Below are 26,871 nucleotides of genomic sequence, written 5' to 3' on the forward strand. Positions count from 1 at the left end.
AGTAGTCCCCGAAAATTAAAAAAAAAATACAAATTTTGCCTGATCCCTAGGAAAAAGTACTATGCCAAATACTATATGGATTGGAAATTGATCCTTCAAACAATTGCAAAAAAACCAAGCCATTTAGAGGTTTTTAATGACCTGTATGAGTATGGACAATTAACATCCCCAATATCCCCCACCAGCACTATCAGCGCACTATTCCTCATCAACACACATATGGTTAGAGTTGATCAGCCCCAAAATTGCTTTTTGTGATAATAAAAAAAACACGAACTGATGGCCGACAAAAATCACTGGTGGGCAGTAACAAACAAAAAAATGTATAAACAGAAATATACACATTACAATCTGCATAAACTTTATATGATTACCATTATCACATTTTATTCCATGTTGCATGTAAATTTACCATCTGCAGTTGAAATCCTGGATTACTAATTAAGATAACTTGCAAAATTGATAAAGTCAATGGCCCGTATTCTGAAGTCAGGTTTAACTTTAAAGTTGTGGTTTAAGTATGGGAAGCCAAAAGTATCGCAATTTTTAATAAATTGTATGTTTCTTATATTTACTGTGCTCTTTCCTGATTCATCGATTGGTGAAGACAATCATCTCTTTATACTTCATACACAATTATGAATGATTTGAGAGCTGAATGAGCTGAAAGTATAATATCTCTACTGTTAGTGATTATGTAACAATTGACTGTCCATACTTAAAACACAACTTTAAAACTGAGTTTAAGTTAAACCCAACTTCAGAATAAGGGCCTATATCTGCATATGAAAGCTGGATAATTCAGGGGAAAACAAACGTGACATCGTTTACTAATCTGACCTGACATAACAGTAGTACATAAATACTGCTACTAAAGCACACTATGATGTAATTACTATAAATTGAATGATAGTAAAAATTCTTTGCTTATACATGTAGCAACAGTGTTGGAAATATGAGTCCAAACAATATTAATGTTGAACTGAAAGGTAGTATTCATTATAAAATATAAATTGAAGAATTATCATAAAATTGCCAATTTCCCTTTGAACAGAATAATAAGGTTTGACAAACTTTTATGACCAGACAGAGATGGAACTGAGAGGTTCAGAATACTTTAAACAAACAAATTTACAATGTTTGCTTGGGCTCAGAATTACTTATCAACTATACTGCTACAGTAATGAGGGCAAAGTCCATCTCTCAAAAAGGTTTACCGTAAGTAACGGTGTATTAACCGCACCCGTGTATTAACCGCACCCCCAACTTTGGACTAAAAAAAAAAAAAAAAAAAAATCTTACATTTGTATATTTCAGGTACGAAGAAGCAAAATCTAAGTTTTTAAGATTTCAAAGTATCCAATGAGATTACCGGTATGCGGAAATCTGCTGTTCTTGATCAATTCAAATACAAATGTTAGAAAGAAAGAATGGTCCCGACAATATTGGCAATTTACACACTCACTCACCTCACAGTCACAGTGTACACGCACACACACAGCACTGCCATTACATTGCAAACTACGATACAGTACCAGTCATGCCAGTACATCAACTTATGATCTGTGTCTTTCCCAACGTAGGAGGAAGAAACATTCACATTTCTTGCATCACAACCTCACAATCACTTTCAGAAATTTGATGTCTAAGCATGAATTTTGGATACGGGATTACAGGAAGGTTCAAGAAACAAAGACATTGACATTTTGTCCAGTTGTTTTTTACGGCTTTGTGCCGTCTCTCTCGTGCGTGGTTTACATGGTATCTGAAAAGCAAATAGGAAGGCAAAAAAAAAAGCTGATGCGAAACGGGACTTTGAATAGCGCCAGCTTAAGTCGCACTATAACCACATTCCAACGCAATCTCTAAGCTACATGTAGCAAGCTCACTCAACTCTCGCTCATCGGTGACAAAAATATTACCGAGTATGCTTGGCGTCTCTTTTAAATTAGCCAGGGAACTTCACTACTTTGAATCGAGAATAAAGTCAAAATTAGTGTCATGAAGGTGGGTGCGTTTGTTATGGACATTTATCGTTCGCTTCCCATTACCCGCGGGTCATACCCCTCTAAACGACATTGCCTGGGCGGCTACGCCCGGCCACTCGATGTGTTGTGAACTGGCAGACATCGTACATGTACGGGAGGGGTTACGGCGGGCTGGCTCGGACCCGTCACCGTGTATAAACCGCACCCCCGACTTTTGCTTCAATCCCGCCGAGAAAAAGGTGCGGTTAATACACCGTTACTTACGGTATGCACTATATGCTACATAAATTACATAATGCACTCAATCTACAATGCCAAGTGATGATCACAAAACATCTTAGACAAGAACCTGTATCATAAAAAGGGTACAACATAATTGTAGGTTTTATGACAAATTAAGTAATTGTGATATTAAATATTATGCACATTTGTTAAATAACAGGACCTGTATCTAGTAATCACATAATTTATACTGATAAAATGTGTAATAAACCATAATGCAATTAAAGAACAATTTTGAAAGTCTATGTGTCGAAAACCAAAATTTGTTTATTAATGATATGTATAATGTCATGTACTTCAGCATTCAGTCTGCCCAGGGCCCCGTTGCATAAAAGTTACTATTATAGTATAGTAACTTTGTCATGAAATAGTTACTACCATGGTAACGTTGATCACCAACCAATCAAAATAAAGGATTCTAGACAAGTTATCATTGGATGGCAAAGTTACCATGATGGTAACTAACATGCTCTGGTTTTGACCTTCCATGCCTTAACAATTTAGTAGTTGTCCAAAGCAAAAATCTTAAATACTAACAAATTTCAAGATTTGTCTTTTTGTAAACAAAAACGAAAACGTATAGATAAACTATATATATTGTATCAAAGGCACAAGCTACTGTATGGCATAAACCTCTTCAACCAAAATTTCATCACTCAAATAATTGGTAGGATTTGTCACTGATGGCATTGAAAGTATTAACCCTCTGAGCCCTAAGCCAGATATAACTCTGTCTAGGTTCCATAAAATGTACATTACACTGAAATAAAATTGAGCTCGTTTGATTCAATCCAACATGGATCGACCATAGCCGAGTTCTTACCTTTCGAGAAGAAGACGCTGACAGCAAAAGACAGAGCAATAGTGGACATAGCATAGAGAAGCAGGAAGACAAATATCACGGTAGGTGCACTGCTTTTAAATATCGCCCCCTGTGGTCCGACTGGGACAGTGTAAAGAACGGTCATGAAGATTGTTGAGATGAGGAGAAAGACAAAGAATTTGATGAACCAGGCCGTCCAGTGTAGCCAATTGCTGAGCCCCATCATGCGCATCGATTCCTGATGACAAATGAAAAAAAAAGTACATGAACTACATGTAGAGGTGCATATAAATCATATCTGAACAGAGAATTCAGCTGCAATGAACATAACGCTTATCAACTAAAAAAAATTGTTTCTAGATATTTAATGTAGGACAATGAGTACGAGGAGAACGGTCCACATCTAAGGATTGCCAGTCTGTAATATCCAAACAGAAACAGCCAGGCCAACCATTTGTGTGTAGTCCCACACAGGCTGTGCAGTGCATGTAATTCTCAAGTTAATCAAGTCAATTTATTATCATTTTGGAATTGCAATGTCTATTACAAACACATTTCTCATGTGTTTTATATACCCCCTTTCACATTCACTTTGGGACAATTCATCCACTACTCAATAACAAATGGACTAAAGTTTGTCCATAAGTACAGGTTATTCGTACACAGTAGAAACTTTAAAATTTTAGACCATGGAAAGCTGTTTGACTTTTGGCATGTGCACAGACTTAACTATATATGGTTGTGCTCAAACGTTTGTGAACCCCACCACAAAATGCACCCCTTAATTCTGAGTGCTGAATGTAGACAACAATACTGCAATGTTTGGCGAGCTCAGATTAAAAAAGAACAATTATTGAATGTATTATTTTAACACCTCACTTCACACAGAAATATCTAAAACATGGTAGAACTTGACCATTTTACATATCTTCATTTATGGTGGGGTTCACTACCTTTTGAGCACCATTGTATGTATGTAAACAATTTTTTTTCTTCAAATTGATCATGGGTCGTGGGTTCGAATCCCAGCCATGGCGTAATTTCCTTCAGTAAGTACATCATCCACATGGTGCTGCACTCAACCAAGGTGAGGTAAATGGGGTACCCGGCAGGAAGAAATTCCTTGAATGCTTGAGCGCCTAGGCAGCTCAGCTAAAGCAGGGGTAATAATAATAGCAGGGCCCGCTGGTAGAACAGTTTTCGAAACTGAAGTGGCCACCCTGGGTAAATATGCCTATATTATTATTATTATTATAAAAAACTAAAAATGAATTTACCTTTAGTCTCTTCTCCTTTTCATGACAAATGGTCCTTGCAATATTAATCATAGGATAGACAAGGCTGATGAAGAGTAGGTAAGGTAGCTGGCCTTGAATGGCTAAGATGAAGAGATCATCCAGGTACGGAGGGTAGGGGTAACGCTGCATCTCGATCCTGAACTCATCCGTCAGACTAGGGTCCACGTACTGCAGGAAAGCCTTGTCTATGGCATGCTGAAGGGAAAGGAACCCTTCCCTCATGTATCCTATGAAAAATACAAGAAAGATTGAATGACAACAAAAAGTTTCCAGGGTCATGATCAGTGCAAAATTAACTTGTGATGCCTTTGTTCAGAGATTATATCCATCTTACAAACGATTGATTCAATAAATCTAAACTACATGTATGGAAATCCGTCGGTAATGACTCTTCATATACATGTGTGCAATGTACAGAATGTAACTTTGACAGCAAAGCACACGTTGAAAACACTATGATGGACATCAATATTGGCATTAATGGCTTTTGTAGTTATGAATGATTGGATCAACTCCAACTTTTTGTACAATGTATCATGATATTACTTGATATTAGTCGAACCTCAGCTTAAAAAAAGACAGATAAATGATTGTTTCTTCTTGAAGTGAATTATGACAGTCGATGCCTGTTTTTTAAGGCGACCGCACACCTTGCGATTGGTCTGCGACCCGATTTTGGAATAAGACAGTATAATTTGATGCAAATATTGAGACATGGAATATCTTACTGTGTAATGTTCAAAATCATTGTACGGACACACATGTTCCAATCTGTGACTAAGCAATCAATCTTCTTAGAATAAAAGCAAATTTAATATCTAGTCGTAATGACGTCATAGCAGTCGTACGATTGGCTACGATTTGACACTCAATCGGCCTTTACTCCAAAATAAAAGCTTGCAATCTTTCAAAATGGTTATATTAGTATTCCTTCAATTAATTTCAACCTGTAATAAAATGATATGTTCCATTCATATTCTCAGAAAACTAGCAAAATGCGATTTGTTAAAAAATCGGATCGCGAGCAGTCGCAAGGTGTGCGATGGCCTTTAAGGGCACACTCACCCGGGTCACCACCCCATGAATACTCTTTACTCCTCGGTCCCATTGTCATGATGAAAGGAAACAGCTCATCAGTCTTCCATTCACTCTTCTGATTGTTCAGTGTCTCATCGTCCGATGGGTTCATACCGGGAGCATTCCTTGGACTTGATGATAATCTTATACTGTAATGAAGAAAATAGGGGGAGAGGGGAGAGAGAGAGAGAGAGGTGGAAAGAGGGAGGGGGAAAGCAAGAGAAAAATATAGACGAGATGGAATAAAAAAGTGATGCCATACGTACTGGTATTTATAGCATATCTTTGATAAAATATTTTTTTAGGATCAATAAAGAAGATAATTTGAGACAACAAACACTGATCACTAATAATGACACGATAAAAAGACTCAATCAGATTTACTCTGTGTTTAAGCTACTTGTACCATAACATTTTCTAAGCAAAAGTGGAAAATCATATATATGTATACAGTGATTTGATTGTATAGGAAATCTATAAGACATCAAATGGTATAAGCCAACTTACAATAAACTTTCCAATCTTGTTTTTACCTGTAGGTGAGATTGGATGGTAGATCGCCATTCTCCGGGAATTCATTATGGAATGTGATACCACCCAACAAGGGTGACACCTTGGAATTATTGAGCTGGGCAAAGTAACCCAGCATAGCATCTTCGGTTGGAAAACCTGGACCTGATGAACACAGATAGGACAGAAATTTGAGAACAGTTAAAAAAAAATCAAACCAAATAATTTCAAATATAAAGGCATGTGTCTATTTTGTATTACAAAGAGTGTATCTGCTTCTTTCACCCTGCCCATCTCCCTTCTCTTTCTATCTGCAATATGTTTTGAACTCATGTAGTGAAATATTGTACATGATGTACATGTATGTAAAAATCTCCATATTGCGAAGTTGATGATCTACTAATGAATAAGCATGGCAGAGTAACTGAACACAAAACAAAAGTTGTTTTTAAACAACACGTTGATCATATAATTGGTGGACAAAAAAAAATAATGAATCCAGACATTCATATCTACTTTTGTGTCTAGCAAAAGACTTGACTACAAGTGTACAAAGAGTATGAATATACAGTTCTACAAAACTCACCATCCGCAAGGCTAATGAATGGCTTGCTAAGGCTTCTGACAACATTTGACATTATCTTGTTTGTTGCGGACGTGTTGGGCGCATACGCCATCTGCCACACAGTCACAGGGATTGGAAAGATGGAGAGATTGTGTGGTAGGTTGTTGATATCAAAGGTGTTGTAGATGGTGGCGTTGGGGTAGACAGTGTAATCCACTGCATGCCTGATACCAATGAGAATACACGCAAAGAGAACCGGGATGAGGATCTCAAAGATGGTCGCAATGGTCCGTCGGAGTTGAAGGAGGAAGTTCTTCCAGAGGAGAAGACGTAGTTGGCTTAGGGCACGTACCATCTTAAAGCAGTTGGTTTCCAATGGTGTGAATTTAAACTCGATAGAAACAAACTATGCAATCAAGGTGGAGGTAAAATGCTATTGCACCGTAAAGATGGTTACTATGACATTGTGTGTCCTTCAACCTGAGAGAGAAAGAGGAAAAGAGAGAAAGAGAGAGAGAGAGATGAATAACTATAAAATAAACTGAAATAATGTGGTTTGTATAAGTATAAATCATATCCAATGTGTAATTGTGGTTAATTACATGTACACTAATTAGAAATTGAAAATAATAATCCAAGCGATAGAAGAGGGGATATGAATATTTTTTAAAATTCCAAATATAGCACAATACTACATGTTAAAAAGTTAAGTATTAACAATACAAACCAAGTTCAAAGAAATTCTAAATATTTTTAACAAAACACAAAAGCTGATCAATATGAAAAAAATAATAATTGCAAGTACCGTACACAGTTACACACAATGTATAAATTCCTCCATTCAAGACATACATACCATAGCAGATTAGCAGCGCTGCATGTCCATGCACTTAACTGTTAAAATCACCATGAACATTGCATGCATCCTATAGCATATAACCACCTGCAGATATTGTGTCACAACACGTGAACCAGTATTTGTTTAGCTTCATAACCTTGGGCATTCAACAGATAACAAAATAGTTCTCTGACATCACTATAAACTTGTTTGAACTTTGTACTTATTAAGTACAAAGGTCTTTTTTTCTGACTCACAGTTATAATCCACATACATTTACTGTAGATGACAGACAAAAAATGTACATTATGATTGAATTTCAATTGAAATGAACACTCCTCATATGACAAGAAAAAAAACCTTTAGAGCATAGAATCAATAACTTATCAAAAATTCCAGAAATATTCTTCAGTTGAGTATCAGCCATTACAAAATATTATAGATTGTATTTTATACCCTGTTTCGATAAATGAACTATGCATATCAATTGACCACTTTTATGTAATAAAGATAATTTATATATTTTCTCTTGAGGATACATGAGTCTTTGTTCCTTTCCTTCCCTTTCTCACTAATTTTCTCAATCTCTTTCTCTCATGCTCTCTTTCCTAATTATGCTAATAATCCACCTTTAGTTTGTATCTCTATTTCTCTCATGCTCTTTCCTAATCATGGGCATTTTCATGGTAACTGACATTACATGGCACAATGTTTTCACACCTTTCATTGTATGTATCTCTAAAACAACAAATGATGGGAATTTGTTTTGATAGAGTTAATAAAGTGAACCTTGCTGAATACTCTGATACTAAGTTTTCCTATGTAACCACATTTTTTTACGCATCAGCAAGCAAAAATATGTCTGTAACTGACATTACGCAAAAGGACATGCAATTTCAGGGTGTTCATTAAAATTGAAATATCTCATGTCCCTGAATAGATAGAGTAATAATTTGATGTAAATATACCTCCGTTACTAGGTTAAGATGTGTCAAAATATTAAACAATTTGCTTTTGTCTTTTGGGGGCTATGATAATTTTTCCACAACCATGCTGGTAACTGAAATTATACTTAATTTGCCATAGAGATAACACATGGAAGTCAAATGTGTGGAATCATTGCATTGTATCTTCTGTGCAGGGCTTCACATGAAAGTGAGCTTGATGTGGAAGTATACCCGAGTTTCTAGGAACATTTCAATGAAAAACTTTTCCTTTTTCTTAATTCCTGTCTTTGATTTGAACATTTTTATCATTACTTGTCAGTAACTGACAATACACATTAACATTTACCAGTGCTATATGATTTTCAAAGGCATAATTTTCTTGGTACTTATATGTAAGGCTTTTTAAAATCATAAAAGTTTCATAATACTTCACATTTTTAATTATCCAAAGAAATGTATGTTTTACTTACTCGGGGGAGGGGGGGGGGGGGGGGGGTCATAGCAGCTACATGTTATGATGTTTTCCTAGTAATGTGATATTGCATTGACTGTACACAGGGATTTTTCTGACTATACACCCATAATATATTCATCAGTTTTATATTGACTTTTTAAACCTTTTCCTTCTCCAACCTCCCCCTCCCCTCAAAAAAGGCAAAATGAATAAGGGTCTCCTCCCCTAGGCTACACGTACCCCTCCCCTGAATCTCATGCAGCCATGTAGTTTTATTGATTTCTATTCTGGTCAGTGCAATGCTTGTTCATATCTGTCGGATTTCAATTCTCTTCATAATTTTTTTAATCATTTTCTTTGCTAATTTCTTTTTTAAGCTGTCAACAACAAAAAAATTCCAGCTTCTAAACTGAGACTGAACTATTTGTAAATTAGAAAAAAAAACACAGTTTCAGTAGAATCCATGCAACATTGATCAGAACTGTCAAATTTCACTTTTCATCTATACTTGTAAACCAAAAACAAAAATTGTATCACACATCCACACTACTAACAGGCATAAAAACCAGGAATTTACTTTTAGCGAGGCAATGCTCAAAAGAATCCTAGAAACTAAAAAAGGGACCATGGAAATCCCCTTCATCACAATGTTAAGATTAACAAGTGGAATGCCTCTGGCCGTCTCACCTGCATCACGCGGTTCAATATAGCAGCAGTGCTGACTTTGAAAACTACTCTAACTCGCACAAGATGTTCAGTGATACATGGTTACTCTTATGTCCATTTTTTATGAACTAGACCAATAAACTTACAGAGATAAATTCAGTTATGATGGTAATTCAACAGATACACCCATTATGGCCAAAGTTCATTGACCTTTGACCTTGGTCATGTGACCTGAAATGCGCACAGGATGTTCAGTGATACTTGATTACTCTAATGTCCAAGTTTAACGAACTAGACCAACATACTTTCAAAGTTATGATGGGAATTCAACAGATACCCCCAATTCGGCCAAAGTTCATTGACCCTAAATGACCTTTGACCTTAACCATGTGACCAAAAATGCGCTCAGGATGTACAGTGATACTTGATTACTTTTATGTCCAAGTTTCATGAACTAGACCAACATACTTTCAAAGTTATGATGGGAATTCAACAGATACCCCCAATTCGGCCAAAGTTCATTGACCCTAAATGACCTTTGACCTTGGTCATGTGACATAAAACTCATGCAGGATGTTCAGTGATACTTAATTAACTTTATGTCCAAGTTTCATAAATAGGTCCATATGTTTTTTAAGTTATGATGACATTTCAAAAACTTAACCTCAGGTTAAGATTTTGATGTTGATTCCCCCACCATGGTCTAAGTTCATTGACCCTAAATGACCTTTGACCTTGGTCATGTGACATGAAACTCTAATAGAATGTTCAGTAATACTTGATTAACTTGATGGCCAAGTTTCATGAACTAGGTCCATATACTTTCTAAGTTATGTCATTTCAAAAACTTAACCTTAGGTTAAGACTTGATGTTGACGCCACCGCCGTCGGAAAAGCGGCGCCTATAGTCTCACTCTGCTATGCAGGTGAGACAAAAAATGTTGCAGATTTAGGCAATAGGTTTGGAAATGTACCCCCTACCCCCCCCAAAAAAAAAATGTCTGATACAAACAATTAGGTATTTGGTAAGTGCATGTACAAAACAATTTCATAAGTAATTTTTTTTGCACGATGGGAATGCAAATTCCTTCATAATTCCATATAGTATTCCTTGTGAACTATACCTTTTAAAAGTCAATAGCAAGCTCCTGGTGTGACATTTAAAGTGAAATTAAATTATAAGTATACAATATTTCTTCACCATAAAATTGACCACATACCGGTATTTGCATTTCAATATTTGTAACCAACGTTTTATCATGGTAACTGACATTACATATATTAAATGGTACCCTATGACTTCATTGTTAATTGGTAATCTTTAATTTTGGAAATGAGAAAAAAAAGTTAATGTTTTCAATAACTGACATTACATACCATATCACATACTTCATCAATGTTTTTTTATCAGATGAATGAATTACTGGTGTTTCTTTCTCTGGGATTTTAAAAAGTGTTACAATAGCAAGCTAAATCACAGGCAAAGACATCATCATCAAACCTGTTCTTTAAAAATCTGTCAAAGCAAAATATGTATCAAGATACTATTTTCAAAAATAATTTGTATCCATCCTTTGGCAGCCATTTTGAAATAAAATATGGCTGCCGGAGTCGGAAAAATTTTGTCTCAGAAACTTCAGGTCTTGCGTTATTAAAAAACATAAAGCATTTGACCTGAATATCAACTTGATTTTTAAATCTGTGTCCATCTGTGGTGAAAATGCCCATATGCAAATAATCCACCTTTGTATCTCTCTCTCTTCCTCTCATGCTCTCTTTCCTAATTATGCTTAATAATCCACCTTTGTATATATATCTCTCTCTTCCTCTCATGCTTTCTTTCCTAATTATGCTAATAAACCACAGTTTGTATCTCCCTCTCTCTCTTCCTCTCATGCTCTCTTTCCTAATTATTCTAATAATCCACCTTTGTATCTCCCTCTCTCTCTTCCTCTCATGCTCTCTTTCCTAATTATTCTAATAATCCACCTTTGTATATCTCTCTCTTTCTCTTCCTCTCATGCTCTCTTTCCTAATTATTCTAATAATCCACCTTTGTATCTCTCTCTTTCTCTTCCTCTCCTTCTTTCTCCTCTCGATCATGCCACTCCTGATAAATGTATCTTATTTTGTTCATACACCCACTTCCTTTGAGTTTATGGGCAAATACATGTACATTCAACTGATCTTGGAATATGCCGCCCGAATATCAATCACTGTTTTTTGTAATAATTGCCCATCATATTTCCTATATTTTAACATTGTAAACTGCTTTTTATTCAGTATTTTGGCTGCTATTTCCAATGAAACCATTCTCAGCGAAACACATTTGAATAGGGATAAACCCTCCAAATATGATTAAATAATTTGAGAGAAGTGTGGGAAGTTATCCCAGAACATGAAAATTATAAAATGATTTAAGAGTAACTATTTTTAAGAATTAGCCTGCAAGCAGCAGTTGTGAAGTGCGTAATTATAGTATACTGAAATGAAGAGGCACGTTTTGAAATGGAAAAGTGTCCAGTGGAACATGGGACTGCTTCCCAGTTTCACAATAGATCAAATCAAAGATATTAGATTTCTAATCTTTAGTATTAAAAAAACCCATACATTTATCCATCAAAGTATTGGAAAAGGAAAAGGAGCAAAATGAATTAAAAGGGTGAAAGGGATTATATCACATTCAAAGATCGTTGAAAGATTAGGACTAGTCTATGACCAGTAAGACAAGAAATATCCATCAGTCTTTCAGAGTTCTTTGAGTGGTCTTTCTGAGCCATTCCACAGACATGACAGAGATGACGGAAAGACTTCCATATGTCCCCTCCACTAATTTTAAAAAATAGTTCCCCAAAACCCCCTTCTGTCTTTCTCTTTTTTCTTCTTTTTTTCTTCTTACTTCCGGTGGGAACTTGGATTCGAACCTCTCGCTGCAGAACGAAGCATCTCCAGTCTATCGCCTTACTGAGCTAGCAGGAATTGTTGAAAACCATGGGTTTCATAACAATTATCAACCGATATTACGACTAGTCTACTCTCCAAGAGTATTGGGTATTTATTTTTCTGACTAAATAAACCGATGCCATTGGGAATTACACACACTCAAATTTTTGACGGAATAAAGCCATATTTTGGTATGTATCCGACTTTTCCTTCTTAAATCTCTTATTAGATATATGTTAGATAATTCTTGATAAACCTCCATATTTTTTTTCAATTTTAGTGGAGGGGACATATGGAAGTCTTGCCGAGATGACAAATTTCAGTGATCTTGGACTGCTGTAAGAGTGTAAGACAGTGGTCTTTCGTTTCAAAACAAGAAGTCAATCAATGGTTAGACAGGAATAACCGTTGTTTCTGGGGATTTATTCAACAATTTCTGACATTTTACTGTAATCCCCATTCACCGACGGTAAAGTGTCCGTGTGGGCTCCCATTTGTTATAACACCAGCACTTTTGTCCGACCAGAGTCCAAAGTTTGGGGTTATATAACACATCGAGGTTACAATCTAAGGATATGTAAACTACAAATTAAAAATATTTCATTATTCAATTTTAAAATACTTTAAACGATATAGATGAAAATGCATGAAAATTATACTTTACCGATGTTTAGTTGGGAAAAGCACAGCTCATCGATCCAAATTAAGGCAGCCAAACTATGAAATATTTACAAACGAACGGGGAGGGCGTCAACAATATACGAATGTGATATCGATATTGCATTCCACCAGCACACCTACAATAGTAGACCGGCCAAAGCTCAAAAAGTGCTCTAGATAAGGATTCGACGGCAAAATTTGTTAATGCTTGGCATCCCAGCTAAAAGTCTTGCAAAAAATTCCCAGGAATAGCGTATGGCCGGATGCCAAGCGCAATTTTGCGTGAAAGTGTCATTTTTAGCGTAAAATCTGAAAGACTGTCGAAAATCACGCATTTTGATATTTTGACGGATTATCATCATATTTTTGATTATCTTTGATATGAAATTATTTATATTCAGAGTTTCACATTTTAAGTTTACTAAATATGCATTTAAAATTTGAATATTACACACACACATATGGCACAGGGAAACATAAAACCGCGATTTCCTCGAAATAAAAGTTTGTGAAAACTATCAATAGTTTGAAGTTTTTTTACGCAACATAAATTCTTCGATTTAAATGTGTTTATCCATCGAATGTATAGTAAATGTCCTAGTGCCACAAATACTAAAAGAATTTTCGAGTAAGACGGTAGACATCTCATTTTATGTTATCCGAAAGGAAACAATGTGCATTTTACCAGGTGCGCATTTTGAAAGAAAAATTGAAAGTACCGTACATTATGTACATAATTACATGTATAAGTACATACTAAAGCGATTTTTTATTTACATGTATAAGTCCATAATAAAGCGAGTTTTTAATTGGATAGTATAGCGCAATTTTTCAATTCCTTGCATCCCAGCTACAAGTCTTACAGAAATACTGAGGAATAGCGTACGGGCGGATGCAAAGTGCACTTTTGCGTGAAAGTGTCACTTTTAGCGTAAAATCTGAAAGACTGTCGAAAATTACGCATTTTATATATTTTGGCGTATTTATCATCATATTTTTGATTATCTTTGATATGGAATTGTTTTCATTCAGAGTTTCAAATTATAAGTCTACTAAATATGCATTTCAAATTTGAATATTACACACACATATATGGCAATATGAAATATAAAATCGTGATTTACTCAAAATAAAGGTTTGTAAAAACTATTAATGGTATAATGTTTGTGTTCCACCTCTCAATTTCATCAAGATTTAGTGCTAACCGAATAAATACTTAATAATTGTTGTCATGTCACATATAGTGAAAACAAATATTGAAATAAGATGCAAGATATATCATTTTATGTTATATATGCGAAATATAACAATGCACATCATTTTATCAGATGCGCATTTCTGATAAAAAATAAACAGCGCACAATATTACTTCGATATTGCACATAGCTTATATCAGTGCGATACTCGTCATGATAATTGATATTCATGATATTACACAGGATTATGTTTGCTTTTGTAGAGTTAGATCTTGCTATTTCCGCGAACTGGTGCTGAACTTAAATCTACCTGTGGCGATATTCAAAAATAGGTCTGATATTTAAATTGCCGTTACCATGGTTAATTTTACAGGAATATCTATATCCAAAATCATAGAAAACATACATGTATGAATAAAAGGACTGAATTAGCATATTTAAACCACTCTGTCAATCTACATTTTACTTCAGTTGTTTGATTATCAAAGTATATTAAAAACTGGCCGTTGCACGGCAGTACCTATTTTTTGTCTCGCCGGCATAGCAGAGCAGGACTAAAGGTGCCACTTCTCCGGTGGAGTTGACGGTAGTTTTGATATAACAGCGTCATGTCAACCTTGAAATCTTAACCAAAGATACATATTTCGAAATTTCATTATAACTTTGAACGTGTAGAAAAAAATTGATGACACTTTAATATGATTTTAATGACACTTTAATATTCATGTATTACTGTTCGTCTTGCGCAAGTTTTAGATCACATGATTAAGGTCAAAAGTCATTTAGAGTCACTGAACTTTGGCCATATGGGGTATTTTTTTTTAATGTCATCATAACTTTTGATTTATTTTTTGATCCAGTTAAAGATTACACTTGAACATAAGGGTATTAAAGTATCATCTATCATTTTGCACAAATTTCAGTTCGCATGATCAAGGTCATACGTTTTTTAGGTTCGATGAGCTATGGATGGCGCTTTTGCAATTGTTAATTTTAGTTGTTTCCAATGTCCTGCTGCTATAATTAATATGTTAAAATATGAATAATAAATGATATTTGGTCTTTTACATTGCAATTTATAATTTTCAATCAATTCATTTTACTTCATCAAAGATTGCATTTGCTATTATCAAAGGTCCATGTTGTTATACAGTGCGTATCAAAAAAAAGTTTACACTTGGAAAAAATCATATCAAATTATACATTTGTAATATCCTGAAGATTTTTTCACATTTTAACATTGGTACAGATCCATTTAAGCAAATGACGATATAACTGTCGAAAAATATTTCCGCTTGAGTGAGCACTACTTACTTTTGAAAAGTTAGTGAAAAATGATTTGCGCAGAACTTTGATATAGTTATGCCAATAAAAGTAGACCTTAAATATTAAGAACACGTGGAATTTAGCTAATAAAATTGATTTGAAGATATCTTTTACCATTTTTAACTGTTTCCTTGTCCAAAACATTTCGAAGAGTACATTGCACCGCGACCCACTCCCCCACACACCGAGACCATCTTGACGACATTTGCTTTACACTTAGCTGTAATGTACATGAAATGGGTTAGGCTTGATTTTCATTTTGTTAATCATTGTCAAGCTTGGGAAAAGTGTGGATAAACAAGTATTAAATTAAAAATGAAATGTAAACCCACTTTGAATCATAAAAACTTAGTGAAAAAATGTTGGAGATGTCTGATATAAACTTTTGTTCAGATTCTGTTTTGTTTTCAAATCTAGCTGGCACAAAAAGGGTAATGGTTGTGCTTACCAAGTGTTGATATTTCAATTTGGGTGGCAAAATTGTTGCAAAATTCTTAAATGTATCCGTTTTATTTCAATTGACTAAAATTACAAGGGAAATGTATGAGAAATGTTTGACAGGATAAGTTTGATTTCTCCCTTTCCCCTTGACACAACGTGAAAATGAACATTTCTGCGCAAACAGATTTCTGCGAGCTTTACAAAAATGGACATTGCTCACTCAAGTGTAACATTCTGTCAAAAGTTTTACTTTCATTGGAGGGATGAGACCCAAATCCAAGATTATATGTGAAAAAAAATACCCACATGTTGTATATTTTTCAATTCCCAGGGCTTTTTCAAAGTGTAAACTTTTTTTTGATACGCACTGTATATCGTAGTCTAAGACGGGGGCCGGCGCCCGACTCTGGGCAGCCCTGGATATACCAATGACCTTTTGGGAAATGCAGTTGTACGACCATCTACAATATCTGCGCTGGACGCTGGTCATTAGCCTTTAGATTTGTTTGTCATAATGGTCGTGCGACGGCATTTCCCAAAATGGCAATACACTGTGATGAAATGAGCTTTAAGAATTGAAATATGAACTTTAAAGTACAAGTTCACCCTAACATCAAGTTGATTTGATTGAAAAGAGAAAAAAAATCCAATAAGCATTACACTGAAAATTTCATCAAAATCGGATGTAAATAAGAAAATTATGACATTTTAAAGTTTTGCTTAATTTCACAAAACAGATATGTGCACATCCTGGCTGGTAAGCAAATGAGGGGACTATGACGTCATCCACTCACTATTTTTTGTATTTTGATATATGAAATATGAATTATTCTAAGTTTCTCCTCATTGTCAAGTGATACAACGATTAATTCCTCCCTGAACTTGTGGAATTAGCATTGTTTTATACTATATGGTTCAGTCAGGTTGGTCCTAACTGTCATATAGATAAAGAATGAAATATTGTATAATTCAAACTATAAAAAACAAAAGAAATAGTGAGTGATGGACATCATCGACTGACTCACCTAGTTGTGCATATCACTGTATTGTTAAAAAAAGCAAAACTTTAAAATGTCGTAACTTTCTTATTATACATCCGATTTTGATGAAATTTTCAGCACTATGCTAGTTTGATTTTTCTCTATTTATTCAAGTCAGCATTTTCCTGGGGTGGACTTGACCTTTAAGAAAATACTTTAAGAAAATACTCCTTTGGTATTTCAAACATCTTTCTCCACAGATGAAAACTCTTAGCTCATGCAAATGGAATTATTGGCCGATCTATTTTAATTTCTGGTCTTATGAATTGTTCATTTAACTGATTAAAGGGACCGCAGTTGCATGAAATAATGCCTTCTACATTCTGAAATTGGGGAAATGAGCTATACGGACACTGACATATAAGTCTTTTAATAGAAGATGCATGGAAGTGATGGTCCCCCCAAAAAAAAATCAAGAAAAGGCATAAACAACTGAAGCAAAATAATCGAAAGCTTGTTGGGGAGGGGGTCATTTACTTATTCATTAATTTTTATCGATTATTAATATATCAATATGTATTCATTTATTCATTATTGCCTGAATTGAATGTAATTATTGTAATTTCAAACATTTATTTTCTTAATAAACTCCCCTTGTTTAAAAGACTTGGTCAGTCAGCTGCACTCAACAGCAGCGTAGCTTGGATTTTATCAGCAGAGGAGTACGGGGGCGGGGCTTGGTATTTTGCAGGGGGTACCAAAATAGATTCTCATAAGCACAATTAAGTATCTGACAAGTCCTATTTGAATAATGCGAGCATTTTTTTAACATGCCATGAAATTTAGAGCTGAAATTTAGAAAGTTACACAATTCGTAAGTGTAATCATGAACATGATTCATATTTAATCGTAATGTTAATTTCTTTTTAATATTCTGACATTAAAGCGGAGCGTTTAATACATTAAAAAAAATGATCTATAGGCTATTATTGCGAGCGCGAAACGCAATCTGATTTTTATATTCCAATTCGTAAACTGGAAATTTTGATGAAGTTTTGAAATAACAATATATATCTGTTTAAAAAGAATCCAGTACAAGCCGAGTCGTTTTTTTTTATTATTAGAAACCAAACATTCTAAGGCGCGATAACTCAATCGGTAGTGAGGGGGTTTCGAATTCCGGTGGCCTGGGTTCGATTCCCACTTGGTGCGCTAGTGCCAAGTAAGGCATTTAAATGCATTATACTTGTAATGGTAGTAAGGCATTTTAATCCTCATTATATGTCCCTCGGAGAGTACCTTAAGCCATTGCTCCTCTAGTTGCTAGCTTAGAATTAACATTCACGCTTTCTTAGCAAATGAGGTAAAATAAAAATCCTCAAATCATGAACAGTGATCAGTATTTAATTATAGCATTTGATATTCAATAGATCAACCAATTTAAATCGAAGAATTTGAGTTGTAAAAAAACTAAGAGATACAGTGTTAACAAACTTTTATTTCGAGTAAATTACGATTTTGTGTCATATTGCCATATATGTGTGTGTAATATTCAAATTTGAAATGCATATTTAGTAGACTTATAATTTGAAACTCTGAATGAAAACAATTCCATATCAAAGATAATCAAAAATATGATGATAATCCGCCAAAATATTAAAATGCGTAATTTTCGACAGTCTTTCAGATTTTACGCTAAAAGTGACACTTTCACGCAAAAGTGCACTTGGCATCCGCCCATACGCTATTCCTCAGTATTTCTGCAAGACTTGTAGCTGGGATGCAAGGAATTGAAAAATTGCGCTATCCAATTAAAAACTCGCTTTATTATGGACTTATACATGTAAATAAAAAATCGCTTTAGTATGTACTTATACATGTAATTATGTACATAATGTACGGTACTTTCAATTTTTCTTTCAAAATGCGCACCTGGTAAAATGCACATTGTCTCCTTTCGGATAACATAAAATGAGATGTCTACCGTCTTACTTGAAAATTCTTTTAGTATTTGTGGCACTAGGACATTTACTATACATTCGATGGATAAACACATTTAAATCGAAGAATTTATGTTGCGTAAAAAAACTTCAAACTATTGATAGTTTTCACAAACTTTTATTTCGAGGAAATCGCGGTTTTATGTTTCCCTGTGCCATTTGTGTGTGTGTAATATTCAAATTTGAAATGCATATTTAGTAAACTTAAAATGTGAAACTCTGAATAAAAATAATTTCATATCAAAGATAATAAAAAATATGATGATAATCCGTCAAAATATCAAAATGCGTGATTTTCGACAGTCTTTCAGATTTTACGCTAAAAATGACACTTTCACGCAAAATTGCGCTTGGCATCCGGCCATACGCTATTCCTGGGTATTTTTGCAAAACTTTTAGCTGGGATGCCAAGCATTAGCAAGCATTAACAAATTTTGCCGTCCAAAGTATAAAAAATCGTTTTGGCCGGTCTACTACAAGGCAATAATACGATATGATACACTCACGAAGACAACGATAATAGTTATAATCGCGATATATCGAGACATTAACGATAATGACGTCATTCAAGATGGCAACTTGCAGGGAAAACCGTTAAGGTCGGGAGAAAATGTCTTAGATGACAGATTTCTCAATCATCCAGTGGATTTTTTAAAATAATTTTAATAACTCCGGTCTAAGGTATGCAATTACTTATATATATTTCCCTGATAATTAAACTGTAAATTTCGCTCAAACTGTCAAAAAACAGTTTTAAATCGCGACCTATAAAACGCTAGTTCACTATACGTTGTCTGTAGCCACGGACCCCCAACCCCTTCAGTCTATGTATGGTGAGTGAGCCAACGGAGTTCAGCGGAACAACCAAAATACAGAGTCTCAGACTCAGAGACTGAAGCTTTTGGTCTAATCAATGGTCTACGTCTTGTGGAATGGGGGCCTAGGCTTAGGCATGTATGGGAGCCGGGAGGGTTTCAACACTTCGTGATGAAAAGTATATGTCAAAACATTAACAAAAATATCAGCACGAAGTCCTAAGGCTCAACTTGAGGCTCAAGCCAAGGCTAAGGCCAGGCCATGGGACTTCGAGTTGCGCCGGCCGTCTCCATTTCGTGTCCCCGGCGAAGGCCGAAGAAGGCGGCGGAGCGCAGAGCAGGACTCCGAGAGCTAGTAAAACTAAAGGACGTCCCTGTCCTGTTTGAGTGTTCTGCAAAAAAACACTGCATTTCGTGAATGAAATAATTAAAGAATTTGAGTTTATTTACAAATTTACCTGTGTTTTTTTTTAAATTCACGATTATGTAACTCACCTTCCAAAACTACCAATGTAAGTAAGACTTTCCGAAACGGTGTGATGATGTCGACAGGAATAAATAGAAAGATCGGAGAACAAACAGAGAGAAAGTAGTTTAGGCTTAAAATAGTCGTTATTCGTCACTTCATTATTCCCTGCACAATAAAGCGTCGAAGAGCAACGTTACGTATGCTAAGAAGACTGGTGAAATATCCTATCACAAGTCAGCTGATTAACTTTTGGTATAAAATTAGTTGATGATGAAATAGCCAAAACACTGGTGAAAAATCAAATCCTGCATTTTTTAGCTCAGAAGGGGGAGGGAGAAGATAAACACAAAAATCGAAGGGGACAGGCTTTTGAAATATGACATAATTTCAACTGTGAACAAAAATAAAGAATTAAAGTTCGCCAAATGCGGTATATGGTTTTATATGTCATGCTTTAATTATGGGGGCGGGTTTCATGCACATGTGCTTTTATTTTTTTTAATCAAAACAATGAACCTTCTCAATACGAAAACGAGTCTCAAAACTCAATTACAAAATGGAACATAATTGGAACCCAAACAGACGGCAAACAGGTCTGATCGACAGGCGCGTAGCCAGGGGGGGGGGGCGGCCGGTAGGGGCAGTCGCCCCCCCCCAAAAAAAAAAAAGAAGGGGAAAAGGGAGAAAAAGAGAAAATGAAGGTAGAAAAGGGAAGAATTAGGGTATAGCTTCACTGTTGTTTTTTGGTCAAAAGAATAAAAACCTAAACGAGATATGTTCTCTCTCTTATTTAATAATTCCTACAAAATTTTGCTTTCGCGCTCTGCGCGGGGAAAAATACCAAATTTGCCTTTTCCCTTTGTTTTCCACACCTCTTTTCTACTCCGTTTTTTCCCCTTCCCGACCATGGGAATCGCATTCTTGCCAGAAATTATAGGGTAAAGATGGGTGTAAAGAGTATGAAAAGTATTTTTTTTGTTATTGCACTAGCTGACACAAAATTTCGGCTCTTCCCTGTTCAGAACGGGTAAACTTTTATACCGTCACTTACTCCCCGAGTCCCCTGTATTTCTTCCGCTTTTCCGCAAGCTGCTTTTGCAAAGTATCTGCTCAATTAAAGGGGGAGCATTAAATTCGTGCCGTACTTAAAGTAGGTACGATGAAACTTTATATTCCATATCGCTGTATGCACATCTCTTGTCCGGTTTTTTGCCATTCGATTTGAAATTTTGAATATCACTGAAGTTTCTCAATCATACAAAAGGAATTGCTAAACATTATGAGCGAAATTGCACATTTTTTTTCTTTCCAAAATAAGTCACAGAAGTTTCCGTACTCCGCGTGCATATTGGAAAGGAAACGTCCCTCTTCTAGCTTGCATCAACCCTTCATTTTGAGCTTTATTTACTTCTTATACAGGTGAAACATCAATTAGAGCTGCATCGCCATTCGTGGGAAGAAATTATGATCCCTGATATACAGGGGTGTGAGTGGTCACAAATAAAAAGATCTGAAAAAAGCTGAAGAGTGTTGAAAAAGTCTGAAAAAGAAAGAGCCCCCATACCTTTTGCACAGCGGAAAGCTTCAAATAAGCTGAAAGTTAGCCGGAAAAAAAATCTGAAATCAGCTAAAAATCTGAATTCTCACACCCCTGGATATAGGCCCACTAGCTTCTACTCTGTTTTGCCAGTTATATAAAGAAATTCAATGTTGCTAAAGTTTTTACAATCAAATCTGATGTGACTAAGTTAGGATACCAAATTAAGTGTTCTCAATTTTTTGGGGGGATAAAACATTTAGCTTTCATGCATCTGAGCGCGGTAAAAAGAATTATTTTGAATTCCTCTTTTCCCATTTTTTTTGCATGGGCGCTCATCTTTTCTGTTGAAAACAAGTTTTGTTTTTAATCACAGGAAGTCAATTGAATTCGAGTTGATAAGGGTATTAGAGACGCAAGATACGTCTTCTTTGATTTAAATTTGATGAGATATATCAAAACTTCGCGCTCTGCGCGGGAGGCGGCTGGGGGAAACCAAAGGGGAAAACTCGATCCCTCCTCCCTGCACGCCTCCCCCTTGGGAGCGCGCTTCGCGTGCAAATACCGCCACCTCCAAAATTAAATCCTGGCTACGCGGATTATTAAAAGGCCGGGCCCCTATAGGCCAAATAATATATCAATTATGATTAAGGAAAATTAAAAGTTATACTTCACAAGAAGCAGGACGATATGTCAGGCTCTATAGCAGTCGAAATGTTTAGATTGTCACTAAAAGATTGATAAAGTGAATATCGGGGAAAATCACCGTTCATATGGATAATAGGGAAAAATGGGTAATTCATTATATCAATTAACAGAAAAAGTTTGAAGAAAAAGTTTAACTATAAGGGATGATCTTCATGTGCCGGTTGTGCATGCTGATAGAAGAAATTTGCAACCTTAGTGAAATAGATATTTCATTTTTACTAACCTCGAGGATCAAGCGAACTTATCAGAACTTTGATAAAAGAGAAATGTCCTTAAAGTTGAAAAGGGGCATTCGAGTAAATTACATCGAGGAAATGCAATGAAATGTATGCTTACTCCCGGGCTTATAAGCCGAATAGGGCATTTCTTACTCTCGGGAGTTCTACTGTCGTCGTTGTATAGGGATATTATATTTGATAATATTATTTACTGGACAACCCCCCCCCCCCCGAGGAAATTCTATATACTTCATAATGGGCGCTATCCGTTTTAAACAAATGAAAGGCACTTATGTATACAAAGCATTTCACAGGCAACTGAGGGTGCACTTGGGTTTCTTGAAATAGTGTGCGTGTGTGTGTGTGGGGGGGGGGGTGAGGGGGATGGGTACTGTACCTTTTTTAAAGGAAATCGACCCCTAATAAAAGTTGATTTGAATAAAAGAAGAAAATCCAACTTAAGCGTAGCACTGAAAATTTCATCAAAATCGGATGTAAAATAAAAAATAAGTAAAAAGGTATATGGTAGTCCGAAAGCGATGGTACGTTCGAGTGAGGTTTGTGGTGTTTAACACAAACCTTGTTTCATAATTTTATCATTTTCTGACTACATGAACCTTCGAATTAGCATGGATCTACAACATGTAATTAGCAAACCTTTTTTTTATTTTATAACTAAAAGTAAGAAGGAAGAAAATATGTGAACATTCAGATGATATTTAATTCAAAACCATATTATTTTTTTTTAATGATCATCTCTCTTAGCTTGAATAATAGCGAGTTCTTCGAAACTTTTCTGCCATATTTTCTCATAATCTCGTTTGAATAGGTACATGCATCTCTTCATTAATTGTGATTCCAATAATTATATTCGTGTTTTTTTGCGCCGTTGCGCTCATTGATAGCACTGGAAATAAACACAAAATGGCAAATTAATAAATAAATCAAGAAATATACCCAAATGAAACAATCTCTCCCACTCTCTCTCTTTGAATGTTTTCATTTGAATTTTATCATTTAATTCACAACACTCATTCTTAATCAGGGGCGGCGTATGGATATTTATCGGGGGCGGGTGAAAAATATAGTTGCGATCGCGTCCTAGACCCCGTTGCATGAAAGTCGGCATGAAAATATCTTCGCTATCCAATCGTAACTTCCAAGGATATTGGCTTCATGCCTATTGTTAGCATGGTAAGGGGGCATTGTATAATTACCATTGCGGATGGTAAAATTCACAATAATAACATTTTTTGCAACGACGTTCTGGGGCTCCTTTCTTCACACAACTCCATCAATTGGAAAATCACCGAGGAAAATCTGTGGCGTCGCCTCTGTCATTTCAATCGATCATTCAACCTAAGCTTCGCACTCATAGCTATATGTATAGGCGGCGAACCGAGGGGGGGGGGGGGGGGGGGACGGGTCCCCCCTAAATTTGAGGAGGGGGGACGGCCCCCCTAAATTTGTTGTTGATGACCTTTTTTTTTTGCTTGTCAATTTATTTTCCTACGTCCCCCCTAAAATTTTTGGGTTGAGAACCTTTTTTTTTTGCTTGTCGAAAAAATTTTGGTTGTCCCCTCCTAAAACTTTTGGCTTCCGCCGCCAATGGCTATATGGCATATTCGTTATAAAAAAAATGGAAGGGGAAGATCACCATGCAATGAAAGTTGATTTGAATAAAGAGGAAAACAATCGAACGACACTGAAGCTTCCATTAAAATCGGATGTAAAAAAATGATCGACATTTCAAAATTTCACCTATTTTCCACGGCATGTAAAGCTCGTTTGATTTTTCTCTTCATTCAAATCAACTTTTCTTTGACGTGAATTAACAAATCTTTCTCGTATATCGTTATTGTTAAAAAAACAAACTCTTCACAATTAAGGTCGCGCGGCACACTCTCAGAAGTTTTACAGGAGAGGTTCACCTTGAAGACAAGAATGGGGAAAGTTTGAGAAATTCCATCAAACATTAAGCTTTAATTAAGATTAATATCAGTTTAAGTTTTATTTGTATTATGATATAAAATCATCTGCTCCATGTGGTAATGTAGTATAAAATGGGATAAGTTTTTTTTAATGCAGTGATTTTTTTCGGCAGTGGGAGTGGAATAATTTTTGTGTTGACTTGATAACTGGGATTGTTTTGTTTTCTAGACAGAGGGGCCCAAACATTTGCACTCTCGTTATCACCTGTATGATTTATATTAGATCACACCATCATGTCTGGGGTCTGTTTCTCGAAGTAAAACACAAATTTGGACAGTCCATAAAGGGGCGCGCTTCTGTCCATGCAACAAACATAACCCTTGACGTTTCATGTAACAGACCCCGAGCTGTTGAAGGGATGGTCCCAGGGGCAGATAGACGATCTAAAGGTCACATCATTTTCGTTTTTCACAATTAAAAAATGGGAGTATTGTATAAAAGGGGAAAAACATTTATCCTTCCCTTTTCATTGCTTGAAAAATACAAAGCTCGTCCAAAATTTGCATCGTCCTTACCTTTTTTTCGTTACAAGAGTCAAATTTTGAGGAAATATAATTACCCTTTTCCTGTTAATTTTCATTTTTTAAGCAATAGTTTCAGAAGAAATCGTTGTACATTTTTTTAGTAACAATTAAAGTCCCTTTTTGACAAAATATTGAAAATGTAAATATTCAGGAATTTCTAGTATGCTCCCGCTGTTGATAAAACCCTGGATCCAAGCCAGGGCCTTGTTTCATAAATACTATCTATAATAACAAATGCAATTTTTTTTAACTTGTAAATGAACTATTAGCCAATCAGATTGAAGGATTTTAGCTGCTTTTTACTGTTTTTGCAAATTTGTTATTATAAAAAGTTTCATGAAATGTGCCCTTGATTTTTTTCTTAAAGGATGGCAGTCAAGTCGAACCGAAATATTACACATGATTACACATACAACCAATCAATCAACTTCACCACATAAGATCAAGGAAAAATGAATACAAAGCCACGATATAAAATTATGTTTTGTAAATTTTATTCATTAAGGATACATCACAGGCCAAAAACTCTGCTTCACAAATAGGTTTTTTAATTCATTTCCACAATAACAAAACATGAAAAGTGTTAGCCAATATTTCTTTTTCAACAAATGGAAAAATTCAATAATTGTTATTGTATACATTGGAATATCTGACATCTTGTCACAAATAGGAGTGCTGTACGTTTGCAAATAGGAAAGCAATAAGAAAATAGAAATAAATGGAAAGTTCGTAAAAGTATGATAAAATAAAATTGATAACAGGAACGAGAAAGGTAGAGAAGAGGGAAACACAGAGAGGGGGGGGGGGAGAAGAGGGCCAGGAAGAGAAGAGGGGGGGATGGGGATGAAAGAGAAGGTGCACCAGGTAGGGAAATTATTGTGATGTGAAAATGGCAATATCGAGAGGGGGGAGGGGGGCTAAGGGCGGAAATCTCTCCCCAAAGGTAGGGGGACCAGGGGCTGGAAAATTTGACAAGCAAAAATAAAAATTAAAAAAGTAAGGTCATCTCATCCAAAATACATGTTTTATTTCGATTATGAATGATGTATTTATTTCCATCATAAAAGACCAAAAAAAGTAGGGGGCATTTGATATTGTGTCCCCCTTACTATTTTGGGTAGGGGGATACGTCCCCCATGGGATTTCTGCCCATGGGGGGGAGGTAAAGAGGGTGCACAAGTACAAAATTCTCGCCTACTTTTTGTCAACAACAAGTCTTGAAATTTCCAGAGTGAGGGGGGCATCCAAAAAGATATCACTTGTTTGAGCAGACATGTTGGCTTTCCTCTCCTGTATTTTCAAAATCTTTATTTGTAATTTATATGACGTGTTTCATTCACTTCCTGGACATTGCTGTCAGCCAGTTTTGAGTAAATTTGATTTCGTCAATTTCCCATAGATTTTGATTTTTTTTGCAATTAAATGCTACATGTTAAAAAAATTATGCATGATGAAATGAAGGTAACAAGATACAGCTTATTTTCACTTCCCCAGATACATTATGCAGACCCTTTTCACCACACTATTAATTGAAAGGAACTGGGTCTAGTTTCTTTAAATAGATGAAGCATGGATTTGTTTTAATTTACATTATTTTCATTTTATCACATTCAT

General features: G+C 35.5%; 1 protein-coding gene across 2 annotated transcripts in view; it reads right to left on the reverse strand.

The window, feature by feature from the left end:
• Window positions 1-20,407, reverse strand: part of LOC121423256 (phospholipid-transporting ATPase ABCA3-like) — a 46,661-nt gene extending 26,254 nt beyond the window's left edge. The window contains exons 1-6 of one of the 2 annotated variants that reach the window (XM_041618582.1): window positions 20,305-20,407; window positions 6,565-7,023; window positions 6,002-6,143; window positions 5,457-5,617; window positions 4,371-4,618; window positions 3,094-3,331 (exon numbers count right to left, since the gene is read on the reverse strand). In XM_041618582.1, coding sequence (XP_041474516.1) covers window positions 3,094-3,331; window positions 4,371-4,618; window positions 5,457-5,617; window positions 6,002-6,143; window positions 6,565-6,898 — 1,123 coding nt within the window. In that variant the 5' untranslated portion in view covers window positions 6,899-7,023; window positions 20,305-20,407. Of the gene's footprint in view, window positions 1-3,093; window positions 3,332-4,370; window positions 4,619-5,456; window positions 5,618-6,001; window positions 6,144-6,564; window positions 7,024-7,399; window positions 7,421-20,304 lie in introns of those variants that run through there. The other variant, XM_041618583.1, reaches the window with a different exon arrangement.
• Between the last annotated feature and the right edge of the window lie 6,464 nt (window positions 20,408-26,871).

This window comes from Lytechinus variegatus, chromosome 10, assembly GCF_018143015.1.
Source record: "Lytechinus variegatus isolate NC3 chromosome 10, Lvar_3.0, whole genome shotgun sequence".
In the NCBI taxonomy this organism is placed as follows: domain Eukaryota; kingdom Metazoa; phylum Echinodermata; class Echinoidea; order Temnopleuroida; family Toxopneustidae; genus Lytechinus; species Lytechinus variegatus.